Source organism: Pseudorasbora parva, chromosome 8, assembly GCF_024679245.1.
Source record: "Pseudorasbora parva isolate DD20220531a chromosome 8, ASM2467924v1, whole genome shotgun sequence".
Lineage (NCBI taxonomy): Eukaryota > Metazoa > Chordata > Actinopteri > Cypriniformes > Gobionidae > Pseudorasbora > Pseudorasbora parva.
Window position 1 is genome coordinate 23,710,289 of NC_090179.1, and position 14,450 is coordinate 23,724,738.

At 39.4% G+C, this 14,450-nt stretch overlaps 1 protein-coding gene across 1 annotated transcript; it reads left to right on the forward strand.

The window, feature by feature from the left end:
- Positions 1-2,963: 2,963 nt before the first annotated feature.
- On the forward strand, positions 2,964-3,949 carry LOC137085127 (olfactory receptor 1E16-like). The gene has a single exon (XM_067451687.1). It carries the CDS (start codon positions 2,996-2,998, stop codon positions 3,947-3,949), a length of 954 nt encoding a protein of 317 aa, XP_067307788.1. The 5' UTR covers positions 2,964-2,995.
- The last annotated feature ends 10,501 nt before the right edge of the window (positions 3,950-14,450 follow it).

Sequence of the window (14,450 nt, forward strand, 5' to 3'; positions counted from 1 at the left end):
GTAAGGGGCGAGGTGTATTTAATCTTCTTGCCCCCCGAGGAACCTGTGGATCAGGTCATGCTGTCCCACCGTTTTTGCGTCCAGCAGGTCATGTTGAGCAGCTATTGCCTCCATGTAGACCTTAAGGATGGAGGAAGACAGCCTTCTCTCCAACCCTTCCTGGTGGAAGGAGAGCATGGACCCGATCGGGCATTTGGTGGGATCTTCTCCTCAAGAAGCACACCAGGGGACGAAGAAGTTCCACTTCAAAGCATTGGCCCGTCTCGTGAAGGAGGTGAAGTGGTGGTAGGCTACTCAAACCTGTCACATCCCGTCCAGGAGCCACACGTGGAGGTTCCACAGATCAGGACATGGGTGCCATACGGTGCCCCCTCTCTGAGAAAGGAGGTCCTTCCTCAGAGGAATGACAGGCCAGGGAGGTGCTGTCGCAAGGAGTATGAGTTCGGAAACCAGGTCCGGCTGGGCCAGTATGAGGCGACCATGAGGACCTGTTCCTTGTCCTTCCTGATCTTGCACATGAGCTGTGCGAGAAGGCTCACTGGGGAAAACACATATTTGCGTAGGCCCTGCGGCCAGCTGTGCACTAGTGCATCCATGCCGAGGGTCCATAAAAAGAGGTGGCGGGCCAGTTGCGACATGTGGCTGTAGCGTAGACAACCTTGGAGGATCATGTACGCTACTGTCGCCGTGTTGTCTGACTGGACCAGTACGTGCCTGTCCTTGAGCAGGGCTCAGAAGTGGTGCAGGGCAAGACATATGGCCAGCAACTCGAAGCAATTGATATGCCACACATGCTGGGGCTCTTTTCAGGCCCCAGTGGCGGCATGACCATTGCACATGGCACCCAGCTCGTGGCAGAGGCATCCATGGATACTACAACATGCCTGGAAACTTGTTGTAAGGGAACTCCCACCTGTAGAAACTGGATGTACCTCCACAGGGTGAAGGTTTTTGGCGGCAGGCCGAGGTCACTTGGATCCTGAACGTGTTGCGTTGCCTTACCCACTTCGCGTGTGTTACTTACATAAGTTTGTAGCACCATTCCTGTCGGATCCAATATAGAAGGCACAACACTGTGTCTGCAAATCCAGCACTTGAGACTTGTTTACAAACGATTCAGTGGTGAAATGAAGTGAACACACGTACATGTCTTCCCCACGTGAGCTGGAACTTCATTAAAAATAAATAAAGTATCACACATTCCTATGCTTATGAAGCGACTGTGTTCTTCCACAACACAATCATCTATTATCTTCTTCCACATGTTTATTTCTGCTGGATAGCAAGCTGATCAGCTCCATGAGTCAGTGGGCGGGTCTAAGGCGTTCTGTAGAGGTGTGATTCGTAGCGCTATGATGTGAGGATGAAGCTCACGATCGTTTTCTGGGCCTGGTGTCTTTAAAAGTTTTTCTTTGACTAAAAAGGAAGTTTTCAGCTCTGAAACTTACAGGATAATCTTATATTATCATGACCTTTTATATATCAAAAGCTCAAAGGAAAATTTATTTCTCAATTCATCACCCCTTTAAAAACTCACCAAATCTGGGGGGTTTCATATGCATTTACCACTCGCATTGGATTTTACATGGGTTCTCAATCAGCAATCGTCAGTGAAAATATCAACAAATCTAATTTTAAAAATAACTCAATATAATCAAATAACAAGTCTACAACATAATATATATCATATTATTAAAATATAATAAAGGATTATTTAGATATTTGCCTTAGATAGATCTTGCTTCTTTTCTGTCTTGCTCGCGATCAGCAATGCGTGCGCGGCTTCTCAATGCTTCCGTGTCTCGTCTCTGAAATCACGCGTGGTTGCCATTTGAACTGAATATATCATTTCAGCATTTAGTAATTTTATCATTAATTATATTATATTAAATGGCAATGACTTTAAGCAACATTATATTTATTATTTTTGGATTTTGTTAGAATTATAATTATTTGGAAATTATATGATTTTCTTTTTTTTTGTTTCTCATATTTCAGGATACTAACCTGTTACATGTACAGTCTATATTTATTTATTATGTCAAAAGTGAGGGCATACACATATTTTATACATTTCATTATTATTTTAAATAAAATTAGACTAGTTATGATACTGGTTTTAACTGGTTTTAAATAAAATGAGTTCCCATTCAGTTGATGTTACGTATGACGTTTTGAGACCTAGAATGATGTTTTTCAAATGTCCTCTCTATTGTTGTTGTTATTTAATGTTCTTATGTTTAATACATACCATTTGCTCCTAGTAAATGCTTTAAAAACAGTTTTTTCTCAAACCAAACAGTGAGTTTTATTGAATCACTTTTTTATACCATTGATACATGGTGTCCACTGCAGACTCCCTCAAAATAAAATATATTGAAAAACAATATATATATATTGTTGGCATGAAAAGTAAAAAAAAAAAAAAAAATTCAAAAGATTCAATAATTCATGCATGAAAGGGATGAGGCCAACACATTGACGTGAGTAGAATTAAATATATCCTTGAATTACTGTAATATAATGTGCACTAACAAGAACACAAAGGGAAATTGTGTGGCTGTGAACAAAATGTATATCAAAACTAAAGCAGCGGCCAAAACATTTACTTCAGCATTCAAGTATTACATCATTGTTTTGTCTGAAAGCTCTCAGGAGATGAATTAGTAGATATATTTGGATTCAATGACGTAGATGTCCAATGATCTTTGCGACATTTGAGAATAAGGACAAGCATTTATAGTGGAGTAATTTAATTCAAAGCAGCTCACAAGTGTTCAGACACTATCATTGTTTGTTCTGCATTGCAATTATTTAGACAAGTCTGTGATTCAAACACTATGCAGCAAGTTAACATAAAGGTACATTTTCAAAATTTTAAAACAGATGTTAAATTTGTGAGCTGACAATTTAGAAAAAAAAGTCTTACCATATTTTGGTTATGTCTTTGTAGTAATTTCTATTTTCAGCCTTTGCAAAACAACTCAAAGGTGCCATGAGTTTATCTGAAAATATCTCAATTGTTCATCCTGAATACTTTTTCATCACTGGGCTTACAGATACACCGTACAGCACTTATTACTATATATTCTTATTTATCATATATTTTATTTCTGTAATTGGAAACTTGATAGTCCTTCTGATTATAGCTCTTGAACGAAGCCTGCACTGTCCAATGTACATTTGTGTGTTTAACTTGGCCTTGGCTGATATTGGTGAAACTAATGCACTGATTCCTGCCATGATGAAGATTTTTGTTTTTGACTCGCAGTACATCTCATACAATGCTTGTTTAGCAAACATGTTTTTTGTGAACGTCTTTTATACTGTGCAGAGTTACACTCTTATTGTTCTGGCATTTGATCGTTTCATTGCAATTTGTTTTCCACTTAGATACCATGCCATAGTGAATAACAAGTTCATGTCTATAGTGTTTTCAGTAATATGGACATTTAACACATTAATGGTAACAATGTCAACATCTTTGATGACCAGACTTTCATTCTGTAATTCCAACGTGGTAGAGAGTTGGTATTGTGACTATGGAACATTGTTGAGGATGCCATGCAATGACAATAGCATTAATAAGATTATAGCAACCATCATTCGAGCTTTCTTTATTATAGTACCACCGTTCATTATAATCCTGTCATATGTGGGCATTTTTCTTGCTTTATGTAAAATTACAACTTGGGAAGGACGTTTAAAAGCACTGAAAACCTGTGTTTCTCACCTTTTGGTAGTTGGATCATTCTATCTTCCCATAATATGCATTTTGATTTCTTCACCTACTGTTAATGGCAGGATCGTCAGTGGATCTCTTTCATTTGCTCTTCCACCCATGCTAAATCCCATTATTTATGTTTTAAACACAGCTAAAATCAAAGACTTATTCCGAAAAGTGCTTAAAAACAGATCTGTACGAATTATAGGAAACATTTCAAAATAATGTAATGATTGTCTGTGTTCTTCAATCATTGTGAATTAAATTACCTATATGAAAAAATTGCATTTATGTACAAAATATCTGCTATTTACTTAAAAGAATGATGGTTAACATTATTAGACGTTATATATTGGAGTTTTTAAGGCTTATTTCTTTAATAGAATCTACCATAATAAATATTGTAAAATAAATATGTGAAATGTGTGTTTTTATTTTAAGTTGCCTCTCAATTGTGTGTGAATTAGAGTGATTGGAAATGTCCTGTTTATATTTGACTTTGCGATATGTTGTAAAATTAAAAACTGTATGCTGTTAGCACTGCACAAGTAAGAACAAACTTGTTACTGCACTGGCATTGGTGAAGGTATTGGTAACTGATCATTGCACATTAACAGGCGTTTCCCTTCTGTCAAAAACACAACATAACACTTCATTTCAATATTAACTCTCTATTTCCAGCCATATGCAAAGCATGCTGGGAATGTCTCGGTTACGCATGTAACCCTTGTTCCCTGAAAGTGGTAACGGGATGCAATGCCGGAGTAACGATAAATAGGAATCTTGCTCACAAGAGCCAATCTACTTTGAGTGTAACTAAAGCCTAGTTCACACTGCCCGATTTTTGCCCCGATTTTGAGTCGCTGACAGGTTTTGTAAAATCGCCGACAAATGCCCGAGATCATAGGCAAATCGGTGCTCGTGCACGCGAGTGAAAATCACGCAGTGTGAATAATCAAAGATGCAATCAAAGAGAATCGCCGACGAGTCGCCGACGCTGGTAAGATATTTGGCATGCTTAATATCTGGAGCTGTCGGCGAATGAAAATCCTGCTGTGTGAACTGCGTTCTTACTGAAAATTACATCGGCGATGACCGACAGCCAATGAGAGTGAGATACAGGGCAGCGGGAGGTTCAAGGAGGAGTTATAGAGCAGAATCTAAGTATTTTAATAGATATATTTACAATTATATCAAACAGAAACAAAGGCCAAACATTTGCACATCCAGCCACAGCAGCATTACAAAATAGTTTATATACCTCAAACTCTCATTGCAGAACACGATCCTGGCTCCCTCTGTCTCTCCAACAATTTCCTCCGCCAAAATATTTTTTCTTTTTCTCCAAAAATCAACGAACACAATTTGAAGCAAACTTTGTGCAGATTATCATTTTTAATAACAATTCAAAGTCTCGCGCGAGAACTCAGGTCTGACACAAGTGTGATCTCGCGTTGTTTACTTGTCACATAGCACGTGTAGTTGGGAAACGTAGTTTGCGCACTGGAGAGAGTTGTCAGCGATTCTTCCTCTTGTTCAGTTATGCAGTGTGAACTCCTCTGTCTTCAAACCATTGTGCAGTGTGAATAGAGCAGTGACCCGACGAGTTTGAAAATCGTGAAGTCTGAACTAGGCTTAAACGAGCCACACAGTGGCAGGCAATGATTGCACCAGGTGCTATACCAGGTGCATAACTGCTATTCCCCATGACCTGTTCAGTGACTTTTTGGATAACACTTGGAAAGCATGCCCTAGTGTACAGTAACGCTGTGGAACCCACATCGTACCCCAAAGGAGTTATGTGGAGTACAATAATGAGCAATAGCCAACAATTGAGAGGGGCTCCAAGGCAAAAACACAGGATTCCGTAGGAGCGACTGTGGAAATACATATGGGATCCCTGTAGGGAACCCTGTAGGATCTAGTAGAGTTTGCTCACACCCTGAGGGTACCTCTGCTTGAGCACTATCCAGTGGGCCTACCTCTGCTTCCCTTTCTCCTGGCCTCCGTGACAGACAAAGAGCTGATCTGATATTCTGAAGCTTTGAGTTCTATCCACATAGATCCACAGAGCGTGCACGGGACAGAGCAAAGCTAGGGCTGGGTCTGTCACTTCCGATGGCAGCATTTGCAGGTTCACCACATGGTCCCTGAAGGGAGTTGTAGGAACCTTGGTCACATAGCCAGGCCGGGGTCTCTGTACTGAGTGGGTGTCACAAGGGCCGCACGATTCGTTGACCGAAAATTCCTGCAGGTCCCCTACTCTCCTAATGGAGGCCAGTGCAGCCTAGAGCAAAGTCTTCATAGACAGAAAGAGTGCAGAGGCTCAAATAGGGCATTCTGAAGTGCTTGTAGAACCAGAGCAAGATCCCAAGAGGGTATGGAGGAAGGTCGAAGAGGATTTAATCTACACAGGAGGTCTACACAAGACAGCATACACTCCAACCCTTGTTGCAGGAAGAAAAGCAACTGCGATCGAACATCTTTGGGGGTCTTCTCGCTGAGAAGAACACCACTCAATAAACAGGTTCCACTTGAAGGCATAACCCTGTCTTGTAGATGGTGCTCATGCCGAAGTGATGGTGTTAACTACCTCTTGGGATAAGTAACCTAGGACCTCCAAGTCCCATCCAGGGACCTGAATTGAACCTTCCACAGGTCTGGACGTGGGTGGAATAGCACTGCTGAGAGTACTTTGACTCGGCATAGTAAAAAGTCACGCCTGAAGTATCCTCCCTCTCTCATTTCCGTCAATAAGGGGGAGGGGAAATGTAAGGGGAAACAATCAAGTATGGTGACATAAAATAAAATGTGCTGCTTTTCTATGTATGGCGGAATAGCACTTCTGAGAGTACTTCGACTCGGCAAAGTGCTATTCCGCCATACATAGAAAAGCAGCACATTTTATTTTATGTCACCATACTTGATTGTTCAACTATTCGTGTAACTGTATTTAAATATGGAAAACGTGGGGGTATTTGGTCCCTTCTAACTTGATCTCTTTTTGGTACTATAGTGAACGAACTGGGCTTAGTGGGCTAAGCTAAATGCTATCAGAATATCACCACGTGTCAGAGCAATTAAGTGCACGCACTGAGACGAGAGAGGTATGTATCAACTCATCTTAGTTTTTTTTTTTTGGTTTGTTTAAAAGAAGAGGGTCATCTCTTTATTTTGATATATTGCATGCTCAGATATTCATTAAACAAAATATTCTATGGGCTATTAAATTTTTGTGAAAGTTGTCAAAAAACCTGGCGGTGGCTGGCAACTTTTTTTAAAAACGCTGGCGCGGAAATAGTTAATGGAATAGCATAGTTTCATATGAAAAAGCAGTGAAGTTTTCCTTTAAACGACACAAAGTCTTATTTAAATGTATTTTTTTGCTGTTTAATTATACATGATTGTTGTGTTAGTGGTGTTGACAGTGATTGATTTTAAGGCTTAATTGTGACTATGTGCTGTAATGTTATAGAATTTTGAATGTTTCAACTTTTGTTATTTTTGTATTAATATGTGCCTTATAAATAAATTGAATATTGAACATTTTAACCATTTCCACCATTCACTGTAAACCCTTTTATGCAGTACCGCCGCTGGCTATCTTGATGCCCTATGCATCATTTCTTTATGATGCCAGCAGGTGTCACGTTCATGTATTTGTTGACCGGGGTGCTGAGAGAAAAATCTCGTGGTGCCCCCCTCAGCACTTAGTGCCCTGCCCAGCGCCTGATGCGTGTGGTGGGAGCGGCGGCACTGCTTTTATGCATGGTGTCCACTACAGTGGACAGATATTTTGAAGCCATTTTGAACCATTTAAGATCCATAAAAATATTTTTCTGCTAAATAAGATGTAACAAATACTTTTACCCCCATTTTAATAATATTTTTGTTGTACATTTTTTTCTGTCACAGAAAATACACCCATTCACTCCAGTGGACATCATGTGCCAAAGGGTATATTTTGCCTATTGGGCCTATATTTGGATTACTCCTTATTTTGTGCATTTTAGTTAAAATGATGGTATAATTTACACAAACATTATTCATATTTTATAATTTATTTAAGTGCTTATATAACTATTAGTTTGGTGGCTATGCTACAGTGACGGGTCGCTCTAAAGCACCTGATATTGGACCAGTATCTAGGTTCAGTTACAGGAGGGTAAAAATCAAGGCATTCAAGACACATGAAATTAATATAAATATGTATTTTGATTGGTGACAAAAAATAATAAAAGCACATGTAGCAAATCACAACGACAATGAAATAAAAATAAAATCAAATGAAACAATTGTCCTTTTCAATCCCTTGTTGTTCTTTTATATATCTTTTGAGCTGTGTTCACTATTTAAATAACTTTCTCCTATTTACTTCTAGTAATTTTAGTTCTATTTTAGTTGTTTAGTTTCTAATTTTACTTTATATTTGGAAGGAAAAAAGTGTCCTGGGTGCTCAAGGAGTTAGAAAAGGATTATCTGAAGGTGCTCTTTGGGGTCGGGAATTCAGTAGAATATAGAAGGAAATCCAAGGCACTCTTCTTTAGAAAAAAGCCTTTATTAAACTGGCTATTTCATGACAGAAAGTATAAAAAACATGGGGGAAAAAAACAACCCACGCGTAGTGGCCCAAACAGCCTTCTTCAGGGTATGTTCTACGCGGAGCTACCTGGGGTTGTTTTTTCCCCCATGTCTTTTAACGCCGCATTCACACGGGGCGTAGGCGTTAACGCTTGACGGAGGGCGTGGCTGAAGCTGGGTGCTGACGCGATCGTCATAGTGACAACAGCCAATCACATTAACTTGCCGCTTGGACCAAAACACAACACAAAAAAGCGCCTTTTTATGACAGCTAGTCTGTGAGAGGAAATGGATGCCGATTTGGTTGTATGTGCGAGTGCGATTGCCCGTGTAGTTGTTGTCAGCGCACTGCACAGGTGAACGAAGCTGTTAAGTACATTAAATCCTGAAAAAGCGCCGACAGCGGGAAGAATATCACGTAGTGGTCCAAGAGCTGCGTCTGGATTTTTAACGGTCTATGGTCTCGATGGTTCACGGAGCAGTAATGAACGCAATTGGCTAGCGTCTGCTGTAGGATATTTGCATACGACGATCTGATTGGATGACGCCTGCGCTGGCGCTTGAAAAGTTGAGAATTCTTCAACTTCTGCCGCTTGCAACGCGAGCATAGACCGTAAAAAAATATGGACGACTCGACATCATCCGTTTCCGCTTGCCATATTTGAAGCTTTCAGACGGCCTTGCACGGCGCGGACATCTTGGGACCGAGTCTGCGCAGTAGCGATTTCGGGACCGGAGTTGCGCAGTAGAGCGCAGGAAGTAGAGCAGGAAGTACAGTCGCGATATCAAAAGCCCGCCCACACTCTCGCAGATGCAGAACAATTAATAATGTTGGTGTGAAATAAACAGTTATGGAAATGTAGAAATTAAAGCTAAAGCTCTAATCTGCTCCCAAAAATTTCGAAAAAAGTCCGTTAGTGCCTCAGTGACAACTTCACTCAGAGAAGACGTCAGTCTCAGCTGTCAATCATGACGTCACACCCCCCGTTTTTATAGCATCAAATAACTAACTCAAACTAAACTTATTTCTAAAACGAACACCTGAAATGAAATCATCGTGATGATAACTGCCTTCAGTGACATAAACTAACTTTGGGGAAAACATTTTTGAAGTGTAATTTTATTATTTAGTTTGCCTCGCGTCCATTAGAAAACACAGAGGGGCGGCTATACTGGGACCGGTCACCGGGGGGCGATCGAGGCGCGAAAGCTTCAGTAAATGAGAGGGAGACTGCAGGCTTGAACGCGAGTGAAGCGCCGCGACGGAACCCACAATTCAGTTCGGCAACGGATGATGTCACCCATTCAAAGTAAATGGGAAGCGTTAACGCCTACGCCCCGTGTGAATGCGGTGTTATACTTTCTATCATGAAACAGCCAGTTTAATAAAGGCTTTTTATAATTTTCTAAAGAAGAGTGCCTAGGATTTCCTTCTACTATATTTTACTTTATATATATTTAGAGAGAGAGTTGTTATTTTTGGGTTTTAGTTCCTTTTCACTCTTTTTAGTTCCCACTCATAAAAATGATTAACCCAAATTAAAACAAAATATAAGGAACATAAATTACATTAAATCACAATGGACAAATCAAAACAATTTGAAACAATTAAAATCTCAATAGAATATATATATATATAGTTGAAACATTATACATTTTTTAGGTCGGGCAGGGGTGTAACGACGTAGCTCGCAGATTAACCACCATAGTACGATGCATCTTTGTGAAAACGAACGACCTAGTCATGAATGTTTCCCGAAACCATGGTACCTGTGTCGCAGATCCATAGTTCAAACTACGTTGGTATGAACCGTCGTTCTTCTTCTTCTTCAATTTAATGGCTGACTGGTTTTAATTTCTCTTTTCTTCGACTTCGAATTACGCTTTTGAAATGACGTTACGTAGGAGTCTTGTATTGAATGATTTGTTTGTTCTGCAATACATTATACACACAGAGTTAAAAATGTGCTCTTTTCTGACCCCAATGTCAATAATTTCACAATTTCAGATAAATAATATTTCTTATGTAGAATTTATAGGCTACTTAACCACAATTGAAAAAAGATGGGTTTTGAAAAACTGTGATGTACAGTTGTGGATTGCTTATTTTGCATTTTTGTCTTCTTGCCATTCTGAAGTGTTAATGAAAATGACACGAAAACCCCAATTTTCAATGCTTAAAATTGCAGTTATTTTCGAGAAGGTTGTGGAATATAGTAAAGTCCAGCTATTTTCAAAGCTGAAAAATAGCATTACAAATGCTGAATAAAATAAAATCTGGCAAGAAATCACTTAAAACATAAACAATGCTAGATGGATATGGACAAAGCCCAGACAAAGTCAGGAATAAGTGGAAGGTCTTTGCAAATGTGACAAAACAGAGGGTTGTGGCACGTAAGAGGGAAGCAAACAAGACTGATGGGGTATCAGTTCAGTTCCTCCTGTCCCTACAGAGGTAGACACAGTTTTGGCCATCCTGGGGCCTGTTGCAATGGAAGGATCCTTGGAGATATGGATTCATGTGCATCAACCAGGCCTTTGCCTTCAAAGTCCAGGCCTCCAACATCAGGCCCTCTCCAGAAACAGAAACTGTTCACACCAATGAAATCATCAGGGCGGGCTTTAGACGATGACATTAACGTAATCATTAAAGGCGCTTGGATTATATTTGTTCAAATATTAAACGGAGAGCTTGGTTGTATATGCATTCACCTTCACAATTTCTCTCAAAAATAATGATCATGTTGGGTAAGTACTCTGTGTATCATTCAGTTCTTTTAATTTTTTACAACACCGGCAAAGATTGTTTATTCCAGCGTGCGTGCAGACAGGGTTGCCAAATTTTTACAACAAAACCCGCCAACTACTAGCCCTAAACAATAGATTCTTGGGGGGGTTCTCCGGAAAAAAAATGGTGTTTGGGGGGTAAAATGTGTGTTATTTTGGCAAGGTTGCCTGCTAAAATTTGCACTCATGGGTCTATATATCACATAATAGTCGCTTCAACCCACGGACATAGAAAACAACCCGCGAAAAAAAAAAAAACGCGGACTTGGCAACAGTGCAGTGTAGCTCTGTTGTCGCTTCGTTACTCTGATTGGTTGTAGGTCTATCCAATTGAGGTCTTTCCTGGTTCGGTTGAAACACGCCCCATAATCACAGCCCAATGGAGCAGTTTCAGACTCATATTCTGACTAGAATTGAGTATGACCACATCAGGCTACCATATATATGAAAATAGTATTAAAATACTGTTTTGCCTCTAGGCATTACACATATAACATACCAGAATATGTCATTTTGGACAATTTAACATTTAAGTGCTTAACCAGTTAACTATGGGGGTATTATTGTAGCTTTATTCCAAACAAATGTATTGTTATCCACAAATAAATGTAAAGCGATTCACAAAAAATTAATAATTTCACAAATCAATATAAGGAGTTCCACAAATATATACAGGAGTTTCACAAAAATGTATTTGCTTCACAAATAAATACAATGACATTTGTGAATAACAAAAAAATCCACACATTATTTCTATGTCAAAAACACACAACTCTGCCTTGCATAAGTTGCATTCATTTGTGAATCGCTTCCTGTGCATTTGTTGATGGCTTCCTCTGCATTTGTGGATCTCTTCTTGCACATTTGTGAATCGCAGCAAAGCACATGGATTATGAAACATTTCTAGCATCTAGACTCAAACAAATCCACAAATACCTATTTTTGTTATGTCATTGTATTTATTTGTGAATCTAATACATTTTTGTGAAACTCCTGCATATATTTGTGGATCTCATTCTATATACATTTATTTGTGGATAAAAATATATTTGTTTGGAATAACACTACAATAATACCCCCATAGTTAATGCCCACCGGATTGTGGGCGGGGAGGTTGATGCAAGTGGGCATGTCTCTACTTTTGTTTTATACAAACTATTTAATCAACTATCACAAATTATTAGTGATGGGAAGTTCGGTTCTTTTCCGCGAACCGGTTCTTTCGGACAGTTCGTTTCAATGATCCGGTTAAAAAAACCGGATCACCGGTTCTTTTACGTCTTTACGTAATGACGTCATTTCTATCGTCCCGGCGGATGAATATACATTCAAACACATCCATATAAAGTATTTGTAATCAAAACTTAGTATAGTAATAATTATAATTGACATCATCATCATCTTGGAAACATTTTTTCATTTATGTTTAGCAACAGCACTCAATACAGTTCACCAAATCGAACTGAATCGATTTACAACATCTACTTCAAGATATTAGTTTTATTTCTAGAGAGACTGTCACTGTCACTGTCGTGCACACACTGATGTTTTACACGGATTAAATAAACTTACATTGACATAATACTTACACAAATCCTCAGTTCACCCGGGCTCATGTATTATCAGCATCAGCTGTCCCAGTCCGAGAGAAACAGTTCGGTTACGACGCTATCACGCATGCTCAGTATCTCAGCTCACCGGTTCTCAGAATCGAACATGTCCGAAAGATCGAACGTGTCCGATAGAAACGGTTCTCGATTCTGTACCGGTGATCCGTTGCAACCGGTCGATCTGACTCGAGAACCGCTGTATCAGTGTGTGTGTGTGTGTGTTGTGTGTGTGTGCTGAGCACAGGGTGCTGAGCTGCGAACTGCTGCAAGCTGAATAGTCTATATCATAGGCTACTGTTTTGATTACATCTATTTTAAAATCTTTATCGACTTAGAAATTAAATAAGATAAAAGCTGTTCCTGAAAATATCATGCATTATTGATAAAACAAATAAATGTTTAATTTGACCGTTTTACAATCTATTGTTTCCAGAACTTTAAAATAATACAGTGATGGGACAGCTTTGTTATAATGTTTCCAAACGTGATTAGTTTTAAATACACTTAAACTGCATTTCGTTCCTCTGAACAAATAACACGCATGCGCAGCTCATCGGCTCATCGGTTCTCAGTATCGAACGTGTCCGATAGAAACGGTTTTGATTCTGTACTGCTGATCCGAGGGTCCGACAACCGAACCGGTACGTTCGGTTACACGCGCATGCTCAGTATCAGCTGCTCGTGAGTTCATCAGATCTCTCAGCAAAACATGTCTCACTTCAGCTAACGATTGGAGTTACAGCATCTACTTCAAGATATTCGTTTTATTTCTAGTTTGCGAGACTGTCACTGATGGCAGAAAGTTAATATCTACAGTATTTGTGGGATCAGCCCTGATTTGAGACGCGAACCGTTTAGAACGATTCAGTTCGATTTGGTGAACTGGTTCGACCGGTTCACTATAAAGATCCGGTTAAAAAGAACGATTCGTTCGCGAACCGGACATCACTACAAATTATGCATCACTTGAAAGCTAAAACACTCAAGATTCATGTTCTGAACTCACTCGTTTTTGCAATAAATACAGCAGAGAGGAAAGGGTTAAATGAAATGCTCAAGCACTTGCTATTTAAACATTAGCATAATAAATGCGGTTCTTATCTTTCATCTCCTATTGTGCCGATTAGATCGGATGAATCCACGAAAAAACAGCATACATGTATGTGAGTCAACTCTTCAAAATGCATCCCACTTTTTAATCCAAAAAATAAAACAATAAGGGAAAAAATCCTCTGTTGTTTGCATGAGTGTTTTGCATTAGAGTAATCAATCATGTCCATTTTCAAATAAATATCGATTCAAATCATTATTCGGAGGATCTCCCCTGTACTTTGGACTGTTCCTCTCATATTAAACCCTCCCAGGTCTCTCTCCTTCAATCACAGGCTCTTTGATGACACATGATAAAAACGAAGCATGTTACTGGCTGCTAAAGCTGTCAGTCAAAGGCGCCCATGCTTTTTGTTGGATAAATGCCTAGCCAATGCATAGCCAGCATAGATTTGATTGAAGGACGTAGTAACAAATCAAAAGACACTATTTTGCGCAATGTTTGTAAGATATCCCATAAGCAATGATGAATACACCTCATGCTTACCATCTCCATAGCATCCAATAGAGTGCCGAAGTTATGACGTCACTTTGTATTCCAAAACGCGGAAGTGAGTTAGCGTTTTAGCATCTAAAGTCTATGGGTTTTTGAATGTTTTTTTTCTAAATCACCTGAATTAAGGTCTGTGGTTAACAAA